We start from the raw sequence: 26,066 nt of genomic DNA, 5'->3' as shown, positions 1-26,066 counted from the left end.
AAAGGTTCACTCAGCAGAAAGAAACCAAATCCTCGCAGAAACACCCAGAATAGCATTTGACTAAATATCTGGCCCAGTCAGGCTGACACACAAAGTCAACCATCCCAGGATGGTTTTCCAACATTCCTCAGGATGACAATGCTTTCGTCCTCCACGGCCAGCGAGAGCAGAAGCCCACCAGCCACTTCCAACACAATGGGAAGGACGTGCGGGTGGCAAGAAGTCTAATTCTCGGGGCGCCTGGGTGGCACAGCGGTTAAGCGTCTGCCTTCGGCTCAGGGCGTGATCCCGGCGTTATGGGATCGAGCCCCACGTCAGGCTCCTCTGCTATGAGCCTGCTTCTTCCTCTCCCACTCCCCCTGCTTGTGTTCCCTCTATCGCTGGCTGTCTCTATCTCTGTCAAATAAATAAATAAAATCTTTAAAAAAAAAAAAAAAGAAGTCTAATTCTCTTCCACTTATGTGCCATGCTTCAAAGGATAATTCTTATAAAAGGCTAATTCTCCAGAATCTAGAAATTGCTAACTAGAAATCATTTTTGTGTAAGTCCAAAATTGTCATATTAAATTGTCTTAAGCGTATCTTGGAACCCAGAAGCAAAGAATGAAAATTTGAAGTTACAAAAGTAACAAATGAATTATAATTTTTAAGTGCATTTTAAAGATGATGTATGTGAAATGATTAAGCCTGGATAATCAATAAACTGAAATATATACACAGGACTTTATGGTCACATTCCTCTAATTTCTGATGTGAGTTTTTTTTTTTTTTAAGATTTTTATTTATTTATTTGAGAGAGAGAAAAACAGAGAGAATGAGTGGGAGGAGGGGCAGAGGGAGAAGCAGACTCTCTGATGAGCAAGGAACCTGATGCAGGGCTGGATCCCAGGACGCTGGGGTCATGACCTGAGCCCAAGGCAGATGCTTAACGACTGAGCCACCCAGGTGCCCCACCAACATGAGTTTATATCACTGTAAGGAAAGAAAACTAAAAACTCACTTTGGGTGATCTGATGTAAAAGCATTGTTACAGGATTTTTTTTTTTTTTTCCTGAGAGAGCAAAAGTATTTTCTTTTCAATGTTCTCAGGATATTTTACAATAATATGAATTTAAATAACTTGTCTTAATGTAATACTTTTTAAACTAACATGTAAGGACTAAAAGCCATAATATCAATGCTTTTAAAACATATATAAAGACAATGTAAATACATAAAATAGTAGGTATAACTGTAGCCTCATTTCTTGGGCATCTAATATCTCTACATCTTTAAAAGAGAAGTACATTTTTAAAAGAAATGAAAATTAGGATTTCTTTGTTTTAATAAATAATTTTTTCTATTGGAACTTGTCTGATCAGGGAGTAGGGACTAATGAATTATTTTTTTCAAAGATTTTATTTATTTGACACAGAGAAAGCACAAGTAGGGGGAGTGGAGGGAGAGGGAGAAGCAGACTCCCCACTGAGTTGATGTGGGGCTTGATCCCAGGACCCTGAGATCATGACCTGAGTGGAAGGCAGACGCTTCACTGACTGAGCCAGCCAGGAGCCCCAGGACTAATGAATTTACGTTGGCACCTAAACTGATTAGAAGAAGAAGGAATCACAGAAGCCTTCCTAGAAGAAATGATTTCTGAGTTGCAGCTTAAGGCATAGCTAGAAATTACATACAGAAACCCAGGAAAGCGAATTCTGGGCTGCTCAGGGCGTATGAAAAAGCAATGAGAGGGTCTCCAGAGAGTGGGCATGAGTATGGGCTCTCAGGGCAGCTGGGGGGCGAGCTTGGGTCAGGTCACCCAGGGTTATCATCCTTGCAGGGGACGGAGCCTTTGCTCACTGGTAACAGGAAACTGAGAGAGGGTGCCAGGAGAACATGTTAGGGCTGGGCTATATTTTTTATTATATTTAACTCCATTCTATTTATTTGGGGGGGCTATATTTTTGGAAAGAAAATCAGAGGAGTGTGGAGGGTTGGGTGAAGACAGGATGAGAAGTCCAGCTGGGGGGCCGGTCAGAAGGCTGAGCAGAGGTCCAGGGGGCATGCCACAGGCATGCATTGGGTGAGCGGTGGAAGGCATGGGCTGGTCGCTGGGGCGTGGGAGGCGACGTCCACGTTTGGGGGGCCTCTGCGGTACCTCGTGGTCTGCTGGAATGATTCACTGATTCATCGACTCATTTAGGCATGCAGGCGTGGGTTTATTTGTTCACTCACTGGTTATTTAGATTATAGGCACCTAAGTGACCAGCGACAGTTGCTAGCTTCTCCCACGATGATGGGCCAGAATTTCCTGTGTGTGTCTCCGACTGAGCCACCGAGAACCCACGTCCTCCAGTCACGCCCGTATCTCAAGTAGGAGATGGGGGGGGTAGGGTCAGCCGCACACAGTCGTAAAGTGTAGGAATCCTGGACTGTGAGGCTGGGGTCTGAGGGTCTCGTCTCCGTCCTACTGGGACTCAGCACCTTGAAAAGTTCGGTGATGGAACAGACATAGAGCCCACGACTGGGGGTCGCTTACTCTGCGGTCCCACCCAGTTAAGTGCACGGGGGCGTGTTTCGGGGGGGGCGAGGATTGCTTGAATACAGGCGCTTTAGGAGGAGAGAGCACGTTGCAATCTCAGGCTCCTGCACTACCTGCCGGGAAAGGTAGGGCCCCTCCTCTGTGTTCAGCTAACTGTCTGCACAGTTTCCCTCCCCGGGCCTGAGGGCGGAGGCTGTCTTTCACTTGTTTATCCAGAAGGTCGAGAGCACACGTGGATAAAGTGATAGATGATTCTCTGATTGTTGCCCACGGAAATCAGGCAATTTCTATCACACAGATGACGTCCACCGTTTCAATGTCCAGCCTGCGTATCTTGACTTCTGAAATGCAAGTCCACACGCAAAGCAGAAGCCCCAGTAAGACTCCGCAGAGACACTGTCTGACCTCCAAAGGGCTTAGCGCCGCAGTCGGTCTCATAAAGGAGGCGAACGTTCTCGTGCTCAGTGCTTGCCCCTGAACTTCAGATGCCACAGATTCCTGTGGCCACAGGGTCAGAGACCTGCCTTTGGCAGGAAGTCTGTCTGATCCTGGGGGAGCGGAGAGGAGAGGAGAGCCTCCACGTCACCTTGCCACAGCTGAGGGCTTCTCACCAGACCCCTGTCCAGCAGCCTCCGCGGGGTTTGGTTTCCTGTCAGCTGGAGGGGTTTGGGTTCATGACAAGGATGGCTTCACATGCCTAGCAGGGCGATGGGTTCCCCATGCTTCTGTTGGACCCAGAGGACATGGACATCTACTCCGGGCTCGGTGTCCTAGAAGACCTCGTCCCTGCATCCCTTCCCCCAGGCACTCAGCCAGTCTTTACTACAGTCTTTACAGGATTCACTACCGTAACTACGTAACGATCCTATGACGGTAGACAGAAGAATGCCCACACCCCCAGATGCTCACATTCTCATCTCTGGACGCTGTGTCACCTTTCATGGCAAAGGCACTTTGCAAGTGAGATTAGGTTCAGGATTTGGAGATGGGAGCCATCCCTGGGGTGAGCGGGGGCCCGATGTCATTCCAGAGTCAGCGAAGGGGGTTCGGGGATGGAAATGGACAGAGTCGTGGCCGGGGGCTGTGAAGGGCAGTTGAAAGCTAGAGGCCCGAGGCACTCCTGGAAACTGGAATTATGATGTACCCCCAAGGGACAAGTTATTATTGAACTATAAACAATGAAATAAAAACAAATTTATGGCTGTTTCCTCTGTCATGTTTTGTATGGATTTTCCCTTTGTTTTAATGACTTCTAGAATCAGTTGTGACATTTGTTGAAAAAATTTTTGACCCAGAGAAAAATCATTATAATCTAATTTAATAGCATTTTCTCCACAGTATCAATAACATTCTCTCCCTAGAAAGATTGGCTGAAATGCATATTTAGACAAGTAAATCTCTCTGATAAATCATTTCACAGATGAGAAAGAACCCGTGTGTGAAATGGAAGTTAGAGGTTTTCAAAACCACTCCATTGAAGGAGAGGACACTCATCAGTAACGGAAGACACAGTGCAGGATGGACGTCCGTGGTGGGGGTCGCCCTGCGAGCGTGCGTGCAGGCCCCATGGGAGCTCCCTGCCCAGCTGTGCAGGAGACTGTTCTGGCCCAGTCTCCACATGCCCTTCAGGGTTAAGCTCAGCTGACCCCCCCGTCCCCTCCAAACAAGCAACACACGCCGGCAGCTCGACCTGTCGGTGTTTAAAACAGAAAGCCTTCCATGTGTGTACTGGATACGTCATTATTATTAGGAGCATATTAGAATCACGTTTGCATTCGTTCAAGGGGAGACGACCTAATTACACCAACTTCTACTTTTCAAGTATGCAAAAAGAAACATATTTAAATAAATCTTAGGCTTCCAAGTAATTGCTGTGAATTAATTTGAAAATAGTGTTTTTTTGGGAATTATTTTCAAGAGATAGTTGTAGAACCATAAAAGAAAATCAATTTGTCGAAATAATCTCTCTCTCCTCACACACACATACACACCTACCCACGGAGGATAGCTATTAGAAGTTAACGTTGGGGTACGGTCTTCTAAACAGGTTGGTACAAAATGATTGACGTCCCATTTTGCCTCCCTGACAGGAAGCCCTGAGTCAAACTGGAAGGTCAGTGGGTATTTACATCCTGTGTAGTTGGACAGTTTCTCCCCTCTATGTTCGTTCTTGGGTGTTTTTCCAGATAGGGGCTTTTCATTTCTTAGGTATTTTTCTCAATCTTATTAAATTGACAATTGTTGCAGGCCCTCTCAATTCTATGGAGAGAAGGATGATAAATCCGCAGAATGCTTGGGGTAAAGCAGGAAGTGGAAGAATGAGCACGTCCTCTGCACTCCCCTTTCTGTAAAAGGCATTTTGTGCTAGAAATCTCCCCTAGAGGTTTTTGTTTCTTCTCTTAATCCAGTTCTCTGACCCTTCCCTGACTGGGGCACGACCCCCATGCCCTCAGCCTGGAGGGAATCATGACTCCGTAACCAGGCCAAGATCCAGGAGAAATGCTGAATAGAAGCATGTTTTGTGATTTATCTGGTGCATACATCTTGGGAGCACAACAATGTACTTGGGAAAATGATATGTACATAAATTAGAATTTTAGTCTAAGTTCTGCACTGGTTCTCGCGTTATCTCTATGAAAACAGTTTTCTTTTTATTCTCTCCATAATGAAAGCTGTAAACACAATAAAGTCATTTTCTACTAGGTAATTATTGTTTCAAAGCCTTTCTGAAGATCATGAAAGTGCTTAATTGGCACTTGCTCATAAGAGACATTCAACAAATATTGACGAAGATATCAGCAAAGATCTCTGAAAGTGTGTTTTTTAAAAATGCAACAGTTGTAAAGCTCACTACTTCCCTAAGTTTTTAATCTGGTCATTTTCCACAAAGGGCAGAGCGGGAGAGGTGGTCCATGACTTTGCTGAGGGGAGTCAGGGACTTCCTGAGATCTGGGCCACGTGGGAGGAGGGCCAGAGGCTCAGCCCCGCCGCCCACAAAGCCCGCCGTGATGATGCCTTGGTAACGGTCACAGCCCTGCCCATGTCCACTGAGCACATCCGTGGCTCTGCCCTCTCCACTGCCAGGGAGCCGTGCGGTGGGAACACAGCACCCATGGTCCAGTGGGCTTCTTCTGAACACCCCAAGGCTTCATTGTCAAGACATGTCACCAATCCCCCACATGGGTGTCACAGACCCACACAAAAAGATTGCCGAGGACCCACATGCCCTTGAAAACTAACCTCTTCCTGGATAAATTATTCATAGTGACTGCTTCTTTTGAACACTGAGAGAACGTTAACAAGCCAGCCATCTTGGAGGGCTGGAATCACGGGATGAGGCCTGAATGCAGGTCACCCTCTCCCATCTCCAGGCTCTCCCACCACACATTTTCCTCCAGGCTTCCTGTTGGTGATGGGGTGGTGAGACCCCCTTCCTGAGCTTCCCATCCCGCCCCCCACTCCGGTCCTGTGCTTGTTCGCCCGGCAACATCCTCGCTATTTCCTCAGACTGGTCCCTTCCCTGCTCCGACATGCCGGCCGCTTCCCCATCTGCCAGGAGCAGGGACCTCGCTCCTCAGTGCGGCTGGTTTCTGAGTTTCTCTGCTTGGCCTTTGTACCAAGCCCGGGGAGCGTTTATTGCTGCTATGTTTTATGGTTTCTCCAGGCCATGTGTATTCATTGTGTGACATAAACAGTAACAGAGCAGGGGGCTCTCGCGCACTGATACTCAGTTTAGGTGGTAAATTTTTAAAGGGATGGATGTGGTTTTCCATAAGAATGCAAGCAAACTGGGACACTGAACCCGCAGAGCCCAAGGAGGATTAGTGAATCTGCAGGAACGATGGATTTGCTCTGAGCAATGAATCGTGTTTATGGATCTGCCCGGCAAGTGGTGGACGCTCAGACTGGACGTGGAGAGGAGGGGCCCGGGAGTCGGGGCACGTCCCCTCAGGTTTGACTGCAAGCAAGTAAACTTTGGTATTTAAAGCACAATCAGTGTCCAAATGTCAGCGCTTACACTTGTTTCCTATAGAGAACAACAGAAGTTACGCTGGATTACTCTAAAGAATCTTGATACTAAGAGATCGCATCCTAAGAAAAAGAAAGGTCAGCTATGAAAGAAATGTGTCAAAACCCCATTGCAAATATGACGATGTGACAAGTGCCATTTGGCAAATGTACCAAACGTTTGGAGAGTGTATTTCACCTGCAGTGAAGAAGTGTGTGCTCCTCTGGGAGGAGACCCCACGCTCGCCTGTACGTGTCTCGCTAGGAAGGTCAGAAAGGGCGCCTTTACCTGCTGTGGATCTGATGGTGGAGGTGGTGTTGGAGGGCGTCATGGCCGGAATACATTCATCATCCTGGGAGTAGCCGGCTTGGATGGCTCGAAGGTAACTGTGGCTCCTCGTTCGGAAGCATCCGGGGAGGTCCAGGGCGTCCATGGCCTGGGATTCGACTTCGCTAAAGACAGACTCACACACCGACTCGAACTGCCCGTTCATCTCCGCCTCGCTCATCTGGAAAAACAACACACAGTCGGTGGTGAAACCTGGCCATGTCACCGTGGCCATGTCACCAAAGAACAAGAGAGAACAAAATTCACCCCCACCCTCATACACTGTCTTTCTAGCAGTGTTCATTTGAGTTTGGCTTGGGGATCTGTTACCTAAGGCATGTCTTCCTGGGTTATTTCTTACCAAACACTAAGAAAAATCATCAATTCCAAGATGCTCCTGAAATTCTGTGCAGCCCGCAGAAAGCCTGACAGGGTGGCGGCCAGGACCGCTAGGTTTGGGAGACGCTGTGTGTGTACAAGGTCAGCATTCAGACACCAGACCCTGTCTGTGCTGTTCCCAGAGCCTCTGTCACATTTCCAGGCTGCTCGCAGCGGCTGGCTCTAGGTGCGGAGGCCACATACATAAACACACGTTCAGTCTGCTTCTTTGCGTTGTCACGGAAACCCACCACACATCTGGCTGGCGGGGTTTCTGTCCATGTCAACAGGCATCAACCCGTGCGTCCCAGCTCTGTTGCTGTTCGGCCCGGGACAGAAGCAGACTTGCCTCCTTTGATCGTTTAGCGCGGAAAGGAATTACTTGTAAGCCTTCAATTTAATTTCCAGGTATAGAGTCACCCTGGGAACCTAAAAGTTCCAAATGTATTAAAATAAATCTCAAGGCTTTGGACAGGGATGGGATCGTGAGCACACATGCGCGTGACCGCCGGGCTGGCTGGAGGGCCTTCGTTTGGGGCTGACGACTCTGGCCAGGGACACACGTTACCTGAGGTTCCCAAGGGGTGATACTCAAGCATTTCCCATGAGCCAAACCTCGTGTTTTTAAAAGGGAATCCAGGGAAGTGAAATGTAGTGTCAAAGCCATCTTGGACAGAATGGGGTGGAAGGAGAGATGAGAATTTCAGGAATGAGAAGCTGAAAGTGATCAGCTGAGGACTGGAGGCTCACGGGGTGATGGGCAGAGGTCTGCGGGGTGAGGCTGTGAGGGTGAGTGCAGGTTCTGCACGAAGGGAGGAGGCGCAGGGCGGAGGGAGCACCTCCTGTGGTCTCCATCGTTCCTCCAGATCGTCCTCCGTCCCAGCCCTCCTGCCCTGGGCTTTCGGAGGAGTCCAGGCCGGACTCTGAGATCTCGTCCCACTTCCCAGTGGCTTCTCCCTGCCAAGCCCACCCTGCTGCGATGGAGGTCCCCGCCACATTCCTGCTCTGGCTGCATCCACATCCGAATGTGTCACCCACAGCCTCCTGCACACCCTGGGTGACGCTGACCGACAGATACAGACAAGTATGTTTTGACACACCAGATTCGTCATTTTCCTCTGATTGTTCACAGAGTAAAAGCAGGTGAAAGAATCTGATCTCCCCTCTAATAGGAAAACAAACATGATTTTTTCTAAAATCTCTACTTGCAGACCTGAATGTGGCCTTCTCTGGGGTCACCTGGGTTCCTGACACGCTAGAATAATGGCTCCTTTCACTCGGCAAATCTGAGGGTGCCAACCCTGGTCTCTGGTGGTAGAAACGTTGGAGGATGGTGCCCAGGGCCACAAGGACCCATGGCATAAGGGGGAGAATCTCTGGGCTGTGCTGGCAGAAAGGATCAGAGGGAAATTACGGGTGAGAGCGTCAGCCTGAATGGGTCACGGGTTCCTGAAGTCGGAGAGGGACAGGTAAACCACAAAACCACGGCACTCCCATCAGGAGCCTCAGCTCCCTGGAGAGCGGGACACATCACAAGCACACATGCTGGTTTGAAACACAGCATTTTTGATGACAAATTTCTTTCACTCCAAGTTTTCCCATATGGGGAATTCTACCAAAAAGCCTCAGATCGTTTCATGTCATTTATGTCAAAGATCCATATTAGACAGCCTGAAAAGGCCAAAATCTGCATGATGCGGCTTGCGACTGGGTGCAGGGTTTAGTGGGAACCCTGCTCAAACCCACTCTCTCCTGGAAGGGGAAAACCATTAAATGTACTCTTGCATTTTACAAACAAAAGACCAAAATTTCGGTAAGGACCACTTGTAGCTGGTACTTACAGCTACAGAAACACATTGGTGAGGTTCTAGAAATGAAGGTGTCTTGTTTCTCCCAAAGCAAATAACAAGTAGTCGAGAAGAATCTCAAATTTGGGTCCAGCGAGGAACCAAAATGACCTGCTCTCTGAGAGCTGATGTGTTCACTGAGCCCAAGGAAGATTTGGAAACGTGGATATAATTTTACATGGGGACTCAAACCATGGCTCAGTCCCCGGAAATTGCAAGAGGATGTTAAGCCAATGGCATCAAAGTTATGGCAACAATCCGTGTCCTCTGAAGCTTCTTTGGTCTTCTTTTGTGAACCGTAAACTCAGAAACGCAGTCTGACCTGTTTCTGGACAATGTGGGCACCACGCAACCAACACAGGTAACGTTGGGAAAATTGGGGGGGGTGACAGGGTGGCTGCCCTGCACGTGGCGGAGGTTGCGACAGGTGGCGTTCCACAGCAGGCATGGTGGGGCGTGGCCATGGAGACCCAGACCTGGTGTGTGGCTGGTGGGATGGAGGCTGGCGTGGCCGCTGTGGAAAGAGTGTGGCAGGTCCTCAAGAAATTAAAAGAACTACTGCAGGACCCAGCCATGTCTGGGTATCGACCATAAGAACTAAGCAGGGACGAGAACAGCTGTTTGCAGACCCACGTTCACTTGGTGGACTATTACTCAGCCCTGCCCACGGAGGAGCGACCGATACCTGCTTTGATGGGGCGGGGCCTGGAGGGCAGGATGCCGAGGGAAAGAAGCCAGTCAGACAAGGAAAGACACTGCGATTCCACTCGTGTGCGGTCCCTGGAGGAACCATTCCGCAGAGACACTGAGACGGTGGTGCCAGGGGCTGGGGGCAGGGGGCTCATGTTCCGTGGGGACAGAGTTGGAGTTCTGCCAGAGTTCTAGCGACAGACTAGGGGGGGAAACGCCTGCACAGGACGGTCAGTGTCTTGAACACCACTGACCTGCGCACTTAAAAATGGTTAAGGTGGAAAATTTTATTATGGATATATTACCACAATGTTTTTAAAAAAGGATGCATGACAGAAGGAGGCTATGGTCATGCCAGAAGAGCTTTTCAAAGAGAAAGAGAAAGAGAAAGAAGGAGACCATGAGACAGCGGGCATGGTCAGAAGCTATGGGAAGGCAAATGTCTTCCCTCAGCCAGGACGCAGAGGGTCCCACCCTCCACGCACCTCCAGACCCCAGCACCATACCCCTGGCTCCAGGAAACAGGGCGGGTTGTCAGAATTAGCCCAACCGTGGATGAATGGAAACAAAGTAAATGCAGAGACTCAGCTCTGGTGACCTCAGGAGGCTGGGCTGGCTGAGCTGGGAGCTGTCCCAAGGGCGAGAACAGCAAGGAGACAGAGCACGGCGTTCCGCACTGGCTGGAGGCCGTGTCTTGGGCGTCTGCAGACGCTCGCTGGAACGATAGGGTGATTCCACTAACGCTCCGGGCGCCTTTGCTCCACAGCAGCTCAGCCACGCCTCCCCAGTGACCCCGTGTGTGTACCTTCTGTCCAGAGCCTCCACCTCCTTCCACACAGAGAGGAGCCAAGGGGAGGTCTGGGGACCTAGCCCTGCCTGCCCCTTCACACCCTGGGAATAAGTAAGGCTCTCATCGCAGCTTGCCCGGAGAGGGCTAGGGCTCATAAGGCGTGTCTGACCCCAGCAATGCCAGTACGTGTGAGCAGCTGGCGTCTGCGTGGTTCTGTGACCCCTCTAGAGTGGGACACAGGCTCTCCACATGTGGGGTGTGGGAATGTAACAAGGTGACACACGGAAGGACGCTGCTCGGTGTGATGGAGATGGAGGGGACAGGAGGGTGGCTGGGGTGCTGTCTGCTCATCTCTGTGGGCGACTGGGATGTGACAGGCATAGACAGGAATCTCTGCTCTGCTCTGGCTGTCAGGTGACCGTCTTGAGACTCGGTTCCTCCCTTGCTGCTGGGCGTCTTGCTCCCCTGTGTTCCCAAGTCCCTGCACAGCTGGGAAGGAGCTCCAGTGCACACGGCTGAGGATTGTGTCGGGCAGGAAACCACAGTGGTCATGCCCCGCCGGGTGGCCCCTGCAGATAGTAACTGGCAGAGCCCATCACAGGGATGGGGACCTGCGGGCTCTGGAGGCCACGCCACTGTCACACTACTATTTATCAAATGATGGAAGATTAGATGGTCTTACAGTCTTGCTCTAAGTGTGTCTCCCAGATATGAACAACATGGGCATTCTTCCATCTACCACATAGACTTAGCTAGACAGACATTAAGGCAGAGCACTGAAGCATGCGTGGGGGGCAGTGCAACCAAGAACAAAGTCCACCGTGCTCTCTGAAACAGCAGGGAACATCACTCTGAGAGTAAAAGCGCCGTCTGGGGTCCTGTCAGATGAACTGATGAGCTGGTGCATCCCAGAGAGCTCAGGAAAGGCCAGCAACAAAGGAGATGCCCAGCGAGCTCAGATACATGTGCCGTCTGCACCAAGACTGGCTCCACACCACATCCATGGTTCTGCACAAGCAACATTGATGTGTATTTCTAGCATTTTCCAGAAGATTCCTCCAGGGAAGAAACTGTATGGTTCAAGATAAATCCCCCCGCTCAAGCTGGTCACTGGCAAGGTGTACATCCCGTGCACCACTGCAATCCTAGACGCCCCCCACTGGCAATCCCACGGCATCAGTCCAGACACTCCACATACCTACAGGGACTCCTCTCAGGTTCGTGAACTCAGAGAAGCCAGACCTGAGTCCAGTGACTCAAGTTCAAATCACAGCATGGCTTACTGACAAGCAAGTCTCATAAGAACTCGGATAGACTTTTCATTTCATTTCTGCACCTGAGCGAATGTTGAATATTGAAGAGTGAACTTCTACCAGCTTTAGCCACCAACTGGAGTATCTCAGGGACACTGAGGGGTTCCCAGAGGCACCACCCCAAATGCATTGTGCTCTGTTACTGGAAACTACCTGCTTCTCCTGGGATTGGTGGGTCACACTGGCCAGGGTTGCATATGGAATTACTACAGATTTGTTTCCAGGGGTGAAACGGCCCCATTCACTGCCAGGGTGGCAGGGTTATTGTAAGTAACATTTTTTTTTTTTTTTAGAATTAAAAACTGAGTTCAATGTAAAGTCCTATCATAGAACTCATCAATCAGAATGACCTGCAATTCCAAATGTCGAAGTCATCAAAATAAATAAAACCCCCAACACCCAACTTGTCTGCAATTGCTCTTATTTACAATGACGAATCTTTTCAGACAGAAAATGGTACGGGGACATGTGATTTTTGCCGACGTAGTTTTGGAAACCCCAGCTTGGGTTCACTAAAAACATGGTGTTGAGGGCAGTGCGTGGCTTATGTAGGGCAACTAGGGAAGCTGGTGGCTTTCACGGGAGCATCTGAAGAGCTGTGCTGGGCATTCAGGGGAAACCTGTTTGTTGAGAGCAAATGAGAACAAATGAAAAGCCGAATCAGACCCACAAACACAGGGAACAAACTGATGGTTGCCGGGGAGAGAGGTGGGGGGCGGTTGAAATGGGTGAAGGGAGTGGGAGTTGCAGGCTTCTGGTAATGGAACGAATGAGGGGAATGGAAGGCACAGGAAGGTCTGCTACATTGTAACCGTGATGGAAAGAGCACAGAGTAGCTACACTGGGGTGAGCACACACCATGCATAACGGGGTCCAATCTCTCTGCTGTGTACCCGAATCTAATGCAACATCGGGGGTCAACTCTACTCATAAAAAAATAAAGAAAGAAAGCAAAGCCTGCAGGAGTCACCCGTCTGCAGTGAAATCACCTTGTCCCCTGCTGCAGACCCTGGTGGGGTCACATCTGACTCTAAAGTTGCATTTTGGTAAAGCAGCTGTTGTAACTGGAAGGGAACCTAGCATCTCAGGAGAAGCCTGCGGGGAAGGTCCTGCTCCTGGAGGCAGGGAGAGAGGTTGAGGGCGCCTCTGTGCGCACACTGTTCACTTAGTAACTCCTAACATCAGCTTGGACTTTGTCTATGCTGAAATGGGATGTTTCCCTGATTAATTAGATAATTACAATTATCTAATCGCAGACCATCTATAGTTGCTATTGCTGTTTTTATTGTTATTTGCAGGGGCATTTGCGGTCGGGCTGCAGCGCGACCCACCATCCTGGTTTGTCCGGGGCTGAGTTCAGTGCTGAGTCCAGGATGTCCCTTGTGTGCAGAGTCAGGAATGGTCCTTTCCTTATCTTAGGGGGGGGGGAAGGGTCACTGGCATTCTCTTTGCCATAGATGGAAAACTAATCCTGTTTTTAAAGAAAAATAGCCTTTGAGTTGATGAAAGAGGTCATGTCTTTCTTCAGTTGTGGAACAGGGAAAAACCCAGATTGTTCAGTAGAAAAATCCAGAGTGCAACTTTCTGATGAGAAAAAACTGTAAAATAAACAGACTCTTGCTTTATAAAGTATTTAAAGCCTGTGGCAAAATAAGTCTTCAGCGTATTTGAACCCCTGGCAAGCCACCAAAAGCTCATAGCATGAGTCTGTAATCAGGAGTGCTTTTTAGCATTACGTGCTACAAGTACCATTATTATTACTATAGTAACAATCATGGCTGGCATTTAGTGCCTATATGTCACTCTTTACATAACGAGATCCAACATTCATTAGGCACCTGGCCCGTGTTGTGAATGTGTTACATCACCTTTTCCTACAATACCATGCAGCAGCCTTCCTCTCCCCATGGATGAGGAAAGAGAAGTTCACGATGGTTAAGGGACCCTAGGCTCAGGAGGCAGAGGCGGGGGGAAGGGAGTCGGGCTCTGCCCAGGCCGCACCTTAGCCACTACTCTGCAGGAAGTGCAAGAAAGCATTAGGTGTAAGCCTGAGACACTCGCGGTGAGCCTCAGCACTGTTTTTAAAGGCAGCTAAAATTAGTAAGCAACCTGTTTAATTAAAAATTCAAGAATTCAATTCTTATCGATCCACAGCATATGGCGATTAGAAGCGCCAGCCACTGCTCATTTTGCTCTGGCGTACTCTTTGAAAAGTTCAAAGCAGGATGGGAAAGCCTGCTGGGCTCCCTGCCTCTCCGGCAGCCACACCTCTGCGCCTGCGCACCTGGCAAATGCAACTCTGCACCCTGGATTATTTTCAGCTCTTCTTACTGGACCATCAGAGTTTCCGGAGAGGGCTGGGATGGAAAGCCACCGCCGTCAGACCCTGGCTGTCATGGACCTGCCCCGTTTCCCTGCAGAAACCTCCTGGGGAAAGGAAGACAGCCTGAGCTAAGTCAGCAAAGCAGGCTGAGACGTCATCCCTGATTCAGAGGAGGCCAGCATCAGGGGGATGCCGTCACAGGTGTCGAGAACTCAGTGTTACAGGGTTCCCGGGTGTGCGGTCGGAGAGGGTTCCAGGCAGGAACCTCACATCTGCTCATGGCCTTGCCCCAGCAGGCTGCAGGGACATGGCTTTAGAGAGCAGACCCGAGGGAGCGGGGGGGAAGGAATTCCTGACCTGGCTCACACAGCTGGCCTGACTCAGGGTGCTGACGGCTCTCATGTAGCTCTGGTTCCGGGAGCGGAATTTCGGGGAGTTGTAGCTGGCCGAGGGGTCCAGGCTGTGGCCGGCAGGCACGTCGCTTGCAGCTTGCAGGTAGCTCTGGCTAGAAGAGAAAAGAAACGAAGAGAAAAGGCGTTCTGTGAACATGCACAGAAGGGGCAGAGCAGATGAGGGTCATTCCAACCCGCGCCGAGAGGCCGTTGGAAAGTTTCCAGCTGAATGTGTGTCTTTTGGTGGCCATCCTGGCCTTAGGTACACACTCTGCAGGCTCACTTTCAAATGCACAGTCATCAGAAGTAACAGGGGATGCTCTTTACAAAGCTGCTTTGAGACCTGACTGTGGCCAGGTAATGAAGTTAGGATCATTCCACATTAACAAAAAGGTGCCGAAAAACACTGTAACTCACATAGCCGAGCAGCGCACATGGCTTCTGAATTTAAGCCAAAAATCTGAGAATCTCTATGGACTATGAGAAACAAACTGAGGGCTTCAGAGGGGAGGGGGTGGGGGAATGGGATAGACTGGTGATGGGTAGTAAGGAGGGCACGTATTGCATGGAGCACTGGGGGTTATAAGCAACTAATGAATCATCGAACTTTACATCAGAAACCAGGGATGTACTGTATGGTGACTAACATAATAAAAAACATTAAAATAAAAAAAATCTGAGAATCTCATAAAAATCATGTTAGCTTTTGGCAATTTGACACACTCAGAAAAATAAAAGGAAAAACAAAAGGCTTGCCTTCCGTTGTAACTCATGCACAGTAGTGTAGGTCACGCACTGCACAGGGAGAAAGAGCAGGCTGGGAGGTCCGCCCTGCCTCACCATCACGGTGGACGTGTGCCTCCAAATGACCTCAAAAACCAACGTTCTCTGACCCCCTTCAGGCTCTGCTCTACTGTGTTTAAAGATGGGAAAACTGTGAGAGCGTCTGGCAGGCAGAAAGATCAACTTAGCTTAAACTTCTGGCCCACTGAGTTCTCTGTTTCAAGTTCTGTGGACAATCTTTTGATAATAGAGTAAAAATTCATTCTATTTGATCAAAAACTGGAATTGCAAGACCAGATTTACTGAAGCTTCTTTCCTCGTTTGGATCACAGTGGGAACATGAAATAGTATCAGTGCACAGGCCCGTGTGTAGAAACGGGTAGAAATACTCGGCTGCTAAGTCTGGTTCCACAGCCAGTTAAAAGTTTGTTCCTTGCTTTACAAAGTAAATTCCTGATATAATTTGTTTTCTCTGTGATTTACTTCTTTCTGTAAAAATGTACCAGCAGAGAAAAACTGGGGCTCAATTCTAAGTTCTGATTAAGCAGAGCCCATTTATTACAGATTTAAAGTCAGTATTTCAGCTAATATTAATAATACTTTTACATATTAGTAGAATATAATTTATATTGTAAATTATTATCATGGCAATTTTTGTCTTAAAACCAGGTGTGTAACACATTCCAGCTCCCTTCACTCAAAAAACAAAACAAAACAAAACGAAAAAAGGAAGAAATTAGCTGTCATACAGCCGGTTCTAATTTTGTCATTTTGGCAGCTAACGGGGAGTAGTGACTCTTTGCCTGGACTCCTGGTTTGATCCCACTGCTCCCGGCTGGCAGGTGCCAGGTCTGACTGCCAGGAAGACAGGTGAGCAAACCACCAGGCGTGGCCACCTGTTGTAGGTGCGGCAGGAAGTAGCCAGAGTCGATGAGAGCAGCCAGATGCTGACGGACCACGCCCAGGACTATGCTGTGTGTGGGGCTCAGGACGGCTTGCACAAGTGGGGGGGGGGCACGTGCACACAGCTGGCCTCACCTGGCCAGTGTCTGTGTGTGTTTAGTCCAGCACTGCATGCGGGAGCAGGAGCCCGGTAGCCTCTGGCAAAACCTCTGACTTAGGCTCTTGGCCTCACTTCTGACTTTGCAAAAAATGTAACCTTTCTGCATTTTCCCTCTCCTTCTATTTCCTTGAAATGGCTCATTTCATACCTTGCATTTCTGCCAGTTGGTACTGATTTCTTATTTTCTTGCAATATAATAGCTCCCTTTCTGACTAATACCACTAACTCATCGTCTCAGCACTCTCAGATGAAGGGTCTGAGAGCCTCTAAAAGAAAGACTTGTGTCTGTCTCTGTCTCCATGGTTTCAGCTCTGGGCCAGTGAGTGAAGAGATGTCCTCAAAATGAGAGCAAATGACCCTTTGGGGGGCTTTTGGATGGCACTCACACCTGAGTGATTCTGTGTTTGTGATTCTATGTTTCAAACACGTTTTCTAACTCCCTGTGATCTCTTTCTTCCAAAGCTGGGCACGCCATTTACAGGACAGTTGCCACTGTAGAAAGCTAAATGCATTTTTTTGTCTTAAATGTTGACTCATGATGGTTAACGTTTGCTACAACTCTTGCGCTGGATGTCCTGCAAGCATTTGCCGTCGCACAAACGGGACACTGAGTCATCGGTGCAGGCTCACACAGATGCGTGGCAGAGCTAGACTGTGCCGGCAGTCTGTCCAGAATCCGGGCTTTCAGCCTCAAGACCGTAGCTGCTGAGTCATAGAAGCAAAGACTCCCAAAAGTATGGTCCTTCATTACCATATATTTTAAATAGTTCAAAAAAAACCCCTTCAGTGTCACTAGGCTTAATAGAATTTTTTATATTGTAACGGTTTAGCTTTTTACAATACTGCCATGTCCCAGAAAGCCAGCTGTCCATATAAATCACACACCTGGAGGCTGAAAATCAGGACCCAAGTCTGAGGAGTACAGGTGGGGTTAGAAGCTGGCAGCAGGTGCCTTCTCCTGCACAGAACACGCGCCCCCAAGCCCCCGGGACTCTCACTCCAGGACAGCCCTGTTCCTCCATAGAAACCATCCTAGGAATCCCATCTCATTCTGAAATGCCCTCAAAGCCCCTTAGTTATTCCCTCAAACTGACAGTTCCTACTTTGGGATCCTAGTTGCTAGGGGGAGAAATAGATTTTCACATATAGCTCAATCGTGACTATTTCCTATCTTCCTGACGGCTTGTCTGAGGGACAGGAGGCTGGAGGCTGGAACAGGCCTGAGCCCCGAGGCTGGAGGAGGACATGGAGCACTGTCACGGGTCACCACAGGGGAGCCAGAGAGAGGGAAAGGAAGGTCCACCTGCAGACGTCCTGGAGTCAGCGAGGTCGGAACGGCCCCAGACAGAGCCATCCGAGGTCACAGACACCACCAGGGAAATGGTTTTTGTGGATTTAGGGCAGAAACCAGATGGCAGTAAAGGTGACAAAGTGATAGCGTAAGTGACCATTCTGAATCATTTGTTGAATTTGTCCCTGAAGAGGAGAGCACAGGGGTAATTTGAGAAAAGTTGTGAGTTTTGGGGGATGGGTCAATGTATTTTTAGAAAGTGAGAGGATGCTGTGGGAAAGAGACCCCAGGAGGTGGTGGAAAGAGCCCCCCTCCATGTGAACGCAGCACTGCATGTGTGCTGGGCCCCCAGGGGGTGGCGGGAACAGCCCTCCAGAGTGAACACAGCACCGCATGCACGCTGGGCCCCGCGTCAGGTGATGGAGTCCCTCAGTGCACACAGCAGTTCGTTCTCCGGAGCGCACGTGTGGGAGGCCAGCCTGTGTTCACACCCCGCTGGAGCCCATGTGTCCTTGCAGACAGTTTCTACTCTCAGTGAGCATCTGCAAAGTGCAGCTTGTGGTAACAGGACTTAACATGTAGTTTACTGAATATCACTGATTATTCTACAGGATGGGCGCAGAGTGGGGCCCAGCACAGGGCGAGCACTTGGTTAACGGTAACACACGTTACATTTCATTTGTCGTCAGAAGGCCTGGATCGGGGGAGGGAGACCCAGCGTAGTGGCTCTGGATGTTCTCCTCTGGAGTTTGGTTGAGATGTCTCATCTGGTGAGAAGCCGATAGGGGAGGGGGCTGCCAGATGGGGCCCCATTTTTCCCTGTGAGATTCTGTCTCAACAAAACATTTCAACTGTTTAAAAATTTTTGAAAAGAATAAAAAAGAGATTTTCCCCCTAAAATAGAAATCCCAGAACGGAGCAATAAATACCCACTCCATTTTTATTCCTGGAAACCAAGTTGGTGGAGGTGGGATGTGCAGACCTCCGGCACACAAGTCAGTCCGCTCCGTGCTTGCTGCAGCCCCACACCGTCGGCGGGAATGCGTGCTGTCCTTCCAGCCGCAGGCGCAGTGGTGTGTCTTGCTGGAGTTGGCTTTTCATTCCATCTCTGTATCTTCTTTGTGCCATGACTTTTCAACTGCCCCATTATAAAAACTGGATTATTTGGCTTCATATTTTTGTTCTGTTCTCTGTGTATTCTGTGTTCGGATCCTTTGTCAGATAGCAGCATTTTCCTTTGGCCTGTGACTTGCCTCCTCCTGTTCTTCCTGGTGTCTTTGCATGAGCGGAGTCTCATGTGTGGTGCTCAGGGTCACTTTCCTGCTGCGTTGACGTGTTCTGAGTGTTTCTTAACCCGGGATCTCTTGCCTCCCAAGGGACACCCCATGTCCGGGGACAGTGTGGGTTACCTCACTTGGGGGAGGGGCAGCTACTGGTAGAAGTCAGAGATGGTCAAAATCATTAGCCATCAGGGAAATTCAAATCAAAACCACACTGAGATACCACCTTATGCCAGTTAGAATGGCAAAAACTGACAAGGCAAGAAACAACAATTGTTGGAGAGGATGTGGAGAAAGGGGATCCCTTCTACATTGTTGGTGGGAATGCAAGTTGGTACAGCCACTCTGGAAAACAGTGTGGAGGTCCCTTAAAAAGTTAAAAATTGAGCTACCCTATGACCCAGTCATTGCACTACTGGGTATTTACCCCAAAGATACAGACGTAGTGAAGAGAAGGGCCATATGCACCCCAATGTTCATAGCAGCATTATCCACAATAGCTAAATCGTGGAAGGAACCGAGATGCCCTTCAACAGATGACTGGATTAAGAAATTGTGGTCCATATATACAATGGAATATTACTCAGCTATCAGAAAGAACGCGTTCTCAACATTTGCTGTGACATGGATGGCACTAGAGGAGATAATGTCAAGTGAAATAAGTCAAGCAGAGAAAGACAATTATCATATGGTTTCTCTCATCTATGGAACATAAGAACTAGGATGATCGGTAGGGGAAGAAAGGGATAAAGAAGGGAGGGGTAATCAGAAGGGGGAATGAACCATGAGAGACTATGGACTCTGAGAAACAAACTGAGGGCTTCAGAGGAGAGAGGGGTGGGGGAATGGGATAGACGTGATGGGTAGTAAGGAGGGCATGTATTGCATGGTGCACTGGGTGTCATACGCAACTAATGAATCATCGAACTTTACATCAGAAACCGGGGATGTATTGTATGGTGACTAACATAATATAATAAAAAAAAATTAAAAAAAAAAAGAAGAAGTCAGAGATGGTGTGGGAAAACATCCCGTAGTTCATGAGGGGGCTCCCAACAGGAAAGAGCCGCCTGGCCCCAAATATCAGTAGCGCTGGGACTGAGAAACCCCGGTCTACTGTTATACCAAAACCACACTGTCTTAAGGTCAGATTGTATCCAGTCAACAACAGCATAGTGCATGGTCTCTTCAAGTGCACACTGAATGTTCACTACAATAGACTAGACTTTGGGCCATAAAACAGACTTTAACAAACGTTGTAAGAACAGAAATCACACCAAGTGTGTTATTGGACCATAATGACATTAAACTAGAAATCAATAACAGAACGGTTTCTGGAAAATCCCCAAGTACCTGGAGATTAAACAACAGTCTTCCAAATTATCTGTGATTCCAAGAGGAAGTGTTTGAATGGAGATTAGAAATACCGTGTGCAGGTAAAGGGAGGGGAGGCTGGGACCACCCATCGTCAGAGACAGCAGCATGAGCTCATGCTTAGCCTAACGGAGATGCAAAGATCATCTCAGACGCGCGTGTACTCACTCTGCCTGCTCAGAGGAGCCGGCCACGTGCATGCCCAGTGCCTGCATCTGGGCTTCCAAATACCATCCCCCTAAGGGGAGACAGGGATCCTTGAAGACATGGTGGATTCTGGGGTTGCGACTGGGGAAAACATCAGAGAGTGTGAGCTGTCCAACTTTGCTCTTTCTCAGGATTGTTCTGGTTCTTCCAAGGTTCTTTGCATTTTCACATATACTTTAGAATCTTCCTGTCAGTTTGTCTAAAAACCGAGATTGCTTTCAATAGTATTGGCTTTGACTGAGGTTGCACTGAGATCACATCTCAGTCTGGGGAGGATTAACATCTCAATATTGAAGTTCCCATCACCTGCTCATGTCACTAGTACCTAGTTATGTCACTCTTTAATTCCTGGGAGCAATACTTGGGGTTCTCAGGGTAGAGATTTGACAGTGCTGTTGAGATGTTTAAAACCCACTTACAAATAACAGGTGTGGGCGAAGATGTAGAAAAAAGGAGATCCCCATGCACTGTTGGTGGGAATGCAAACTGGCACAGCCACTGTGGAAAACAGTAGGGAGGTTCCTCAGAAAGTTAAAAATAGAGCTACTGTATGATCTAGTAATTCCACTCCTGGGTATTTACCCAAAGGAGATGAAAACCTGTTGTTGAAGAGACATCGGCACCATTATGAACAGTAGCCAAGACATGGAAGCAGCCCGTGTCCATCCACAGATGAGTGGATAAAGGTGTGACATATATATGTAGGTACCTGTATGTATATGCGCATATGTGTACATGTATACACACATTCATAGATACACACACACATTGGAATCTTACTCAGCCACAAAAAAGAATGAAATCTTGCCATTTGCGACAATGTGAATGGACCTAGAGGATGTTACGCTGAATGGAATACGTCAGCGAGAGAAAGACAAACAGCATAGGATTTCATGCATATGTGGAATCTAAAAAAAAAGACAAATGAACAAACACACAAAACCCAGAAATAGACTCTTAAGTACAGAGAACAAACTGGTTGTTGCCCGAGGGGAGGGCGTCAGGGGAATGGGTGAAGTAGGTGATGGGGATTAACATTTCCCAATTGTTCATCAATGGTCTAAAGAAATACAATTGGTTTTTATATATTTTGCTAGGGCCCTGGCCTTGGTAAATGCCATTATTTGTTCTAGCATTTGTTTTGTACTTTCCTTAGGTTTCCGTGTGAATAATCTTTCGGTCCAAGAATAAACAGAATAGAGTTCTTCGTTTTTAACCTCGATGTTCTTTATTTGTCTTGTTTGCCTTATTATTGGCTAACCTCCACTCTAATGTTAACTAGGAATGGCGAGGGTTGATGTCCCACCTTTTACCTAATCTTAATATTTATATTGACTCCACCTTTTATGCAACTATCTTTCCTCCAACTGAAGAAGCTCCCGTTTATTCTGGGTTTGCTGAGAGTTTTCTTTTTTCCTCATGTCTTGATAATAATCCTAACACGTTTCTTCTTTGTTAATGTGGTGGGTCCCTTCATTGATTTTTTAAAACTTATTTATTTTAAAAAGATTTTATTTACTTTATTTGAGTGAGACAGAGAGAGCGAGAGCAGGGGGAGGGATAGAGGGAGAGAATCCCAAGCAGACCCCACCTTGAGCACAACGCGGAGCCGACCCAGGACCCCAAGACCACTACCAGAGCCTCAACCAAGAGTCAGATGCTCAACCGACCGAGCCACCTAGGCGACCGTCCTTCATTGATTTACAGACATTAAATCAGCCTTGCATTCATGGAGTAAGTCCTATTTGGTCATGAAGAAACTGTACTTGGTTCTTTTTACATATTATTGGATTTGGATTGTTAACATTTTGTTAATTTAAAACAACATATCGGTCAGTAATTGCCTTTTTTTTTGGGTAACATTTTTGGTGTCAGACTTACACAGGCTTCATAAAATAAGCTGAGAGGTATCCTATTCTTTCACCCTGAAGTTAATGAGTTTGTGTATGCTTTGTGTTTTTATTCCTTTAGGGTTTAATGGGATTTACCAGTCAAACAATTGTGGCCAGAAGTTTTCTTTTTGAGAATGCTTTTAACGGTGAATTAAGTCTTCTTAATACACAATAGAGCTGTGCAGATTTTCTAGTTCTTCTGTGTAGGTATGTTTTTCAAGGAATTCATCCAATTCATATAAGCTGTAGAATTTATTGACACAAATTTGTTTATAGTTTCCCCTTATTTTCCTTTTAATCTCTGTTGGATCTACAAACACTTCCTTTTCTGTTCCTAATATTTATAATATGTGTTTTCTCCCTCTCCCGTTTTTTTAGGTGATCAGTCTTGCTAAGGGTTTATCAACTTTACTAATCCTTTCAGAGAACCAATATCTGGCATTGCAAATTTTCTCTATTGTCCATTTTATATTTTACTGATTCTCCTCTTTATTATTCCTTTCCTTCTTTTAATTTGGATTTAATTTGCTCTTTCTTTCTTTGCTGTTTAAGGTGCTAGCGTAGATTGCTGATTCTAAGACTTTCTACTTTTTTAACATAAACATTTAATGCTATGAACACTGCTTTGGCAGCACACACACGACCCTTCACATGCTGGATATTCACCGTCATTCGGTTCTAAATAATTTAGTTTCCCTTGTGATTTTTGTCTTTTTTTTTTTTAACATTTTATTTATTTATTTGACAGAGATAGAGACAGCCAGCGAGAGAGGGAACACAAGCAGGGGGAGTGGGGAGAGGAAGAAGCAGGCATAGCGGAGGAGCCTGATGTGGGGCTCGATCCCATAACGCCAGGATCACGCCCTGAGCTGAAGGCAGACGCTTAACGACTGTGCCACCCAGGCGCCTCAATGATTTTTGTCTTTGGCCCATGATTTATCCACAAGTGTGATATGAGCTTTTCTAGGTATCATATGGTGTCCTCTGGTACTCTAATTTCACGTATATTAGTTTACTTTTCATTATTCCATGTATTACTGAGGCTGTGTCTTCCCCAATATTTTACCTCTCTTTTCTTCAGCTTGATTCATTTTCAAATACCAAAAATGTTTCCTTCTGCTTTCTCAGTCTGCTCTTAAGCAGTGAATTTCTCACTTTAGAACGTGTACTCCTTTGTTCCTGAAATGTGAGCTGGTCCTTTCCACTGTCTGTTCACTCATCAAGACCATCTTTTCCTTGAAGACATAGACCCTTCTAATAGCTGATTTCAAGTTCTTTTTGGATCATCCACACATCTGGGTCATGTCGGGGTTCATCGTCATGTGTTTCTTGCTGGTGAGTTTCACTTTGCTACAACCTTGCATGGTTTTCTTCTTCTTTCTTGGGTACAGTGGAGAGTGTTGATAGAGACTCTGGATCCTGTCATCTTCCTCTGAAGAGGATTGATTTCTGTGCTGGTGGATCACCTTGAACTGTGGATGCACGGTTATACACATTCACGGGATGGATCCGTGGAAAGCGCCAAGTGTTTAGAGTTTAATGTTCACCATGTTTTAGGTAACTTGCTATTTTTGGGACACCATGACTTGCTGAGCTTCAATCCCTAAACTTTTAATCATCTTCAGTGGGTAGCAGCTGAAAGCTAGACTTGGTTCAGGGGTCAGCAGTTTACACAGATATTGGGGTTCCCCATTATGGCTCCTTGGTTTCTGACTTGTCCCTGCCCCCTAATTCCTCCTGCCCCTCTGGAAACCCCAAATCCTATTCCTTAATATCCAAATTCATGACTGCAGCCCTTTGCTTCAATTCTTACTGTCCCATACCACAAGGAATAGAGGAAGCGCTCAGAAAAGATTATTATAAATGTGGATTTCACTGAGTGTGGTCCCTTTTTCAGTGTTTGAAGATCGTCTACTTCCTGCCTGCTATTGGTTGTGTCCTGTATTGTTTATATTAATATAAACTAATATATATAAATATAACAGATATATATAGTTGATCCTTGAACAACACAGGGGTTAGGGGAACCTAACTGAGAATCCACGTGTGACTCACCCCAACCCTACTAATAGCTTAAGGTTGACCAGAAGCCTTACCAATCACATTAAACAGTTGATTAACATATGTTTTGTATGTTTATGTATAATATGCTGTATTCTGACAATAGCATAAGCTAGAGAAAAAAAGTGTTATTAAGAAAATCATAAGGAAGAGAAAACACATTTATAGTACTGTTTTTATATTAAAAAATCTGTGTATAAGTGGATCTGCATGGCTCAAACCCATGTTGTTCAAGGGTCGACTGTACATATTTGTAGCAGATTTATATAATATACTTCCAGAGCTTGTAACTGCTTTCCGGAGGAGAGTTAGTTCTCCAGAACTCCTACCCATTCAGTTTTATTTTTTAAAATTATGTTGTTATGGTGGCACTTGTCACTTGTTTGGCTCACTGACATCTCAATCATTTCATTGCTGTTTAGGGAATTCACCCCTGGGAGAGTCTGACTCCTATTACAGGATCACAGGTTGGGCATTTCTTCTTGCGGACTCCCTTAAAGCTACAGTATGGGCACATGATCGACGTTCCTTCAATGAGATGCATTTCCCAAGGCTTGAGGTGACAGCTAAGTAGGACCCATGTTGTTGACAGCAACCATGGAAGCTGCTGGGTCTCGTTTACAAGGTCTTGTTTATAAAACTACTAAACAATAGTTCAGACGTCACTGCCCTTGTCCTGCCCAGGGGTGTCAAAACTGTGAGGTCTTTGCACAAGGGGGTTGGAAATGACGGTCTTCACGAAACTGCTTCAGAGGTGAGGTTTATGTCCCTGCTTGCAGAGCCTTCAAACTCACTTCCCTTTCCCTTCTGGAGATTCTCAGAGATTTCCCATATTCTTTTAATAAACTTCTTTTCTACTTATTTAAAGAGTCTGCTTTTGAGCTCCTTTATGAGTCCTGGGAGAGTTTGCATACGATCTTGCAAGCGTTCTGTGAGATGTTGGAGCTGTGAACCCTGGGCTGTAAGTGCTCAGAGTGACCGTGGAGGCCACACCTGAATTTATAGGGACCAGTATCTCTAAGGTCAACCCGGCTCTGCTGAAAGGCTCCCTTGGGTTCATTTTTACTGAAAGCCTTTACATTGGCCTCACTACCAATATCTCTATGAGGAATTGTTGAGTATAACCAGAATAGAAGGTATCAATTTAATTCTTTGACATTTAACAGTTCTGAGGTTTTTTAAATTCAGTGTGCTAACATCTTTCCCTATAATTTTTTTTTTCTCAAAGAGACACAAAAGAGAGGCCAGTATTAGTGAACTTCTATAAAGAGCTGACATCAACAGAGAGGAACCCAGCGGTGTGAAGACCAACATCAGGCGGGAGTGAAACAGAAGAGACCCCTCTAAAGAGATTTTCTTCTTCAGCGTTAAAATGCTCTCCCCAAACAGGTTTATCGAGCAAAATGAGTCATTCATCTAACAAACATTTATTGGGTGCCTATCACAGAAACAAGATGATTGAATCATTGCCCCTTGTCCTCAAGGAGCCGGCTATGCCGCCCATAAATCTTAATGGAATTCGATTT

At 47.1% G+C, this 26,066-nt stretch overlaps 1 protein-coding gene across 1 annotated transcript in view; it reads right to left on the bottom strand.

Moving 5' to 3' along the window:
* The window catches only part of DLGAP2 (DLG associated protein 2), a 401,616-nt gene that overhangs the window by 52,970 nt on the left and 322,580 nt on the right, over positions 1-26,066 (bottom strand). Inside the window, 2 exon segments of the mRNA XM_034652370.1 lie at positions 6,818-7,037; positions 14,555-14,702. Coding sequence (XP_034508261.1) covers positions 6,818-7,037; positions 14,555-14,702 — 368 coding nt within the window.

This window comes from Ailuropoda melanoleuca, unplaced genomic scaffold (genome assembly GCF_002007445.2).
Source record: "Ailuropoda melanoleuca isolate Jingjing unplaced genomic scaffold, ASM200744v2 unplaced-scaffold5920, whole genome shotgun sequence".
Taxonomy (NCBI): domain Eukaryota; kingdom Metazoa; phylum Chordata; class Mammalia; order Carnivora; family Ursidae; genus Ailuropoda; species Ailuropoda melanoleuca.
This window is presented reverse-complemented; position numbering and strand designations above follow the sequence as displayed.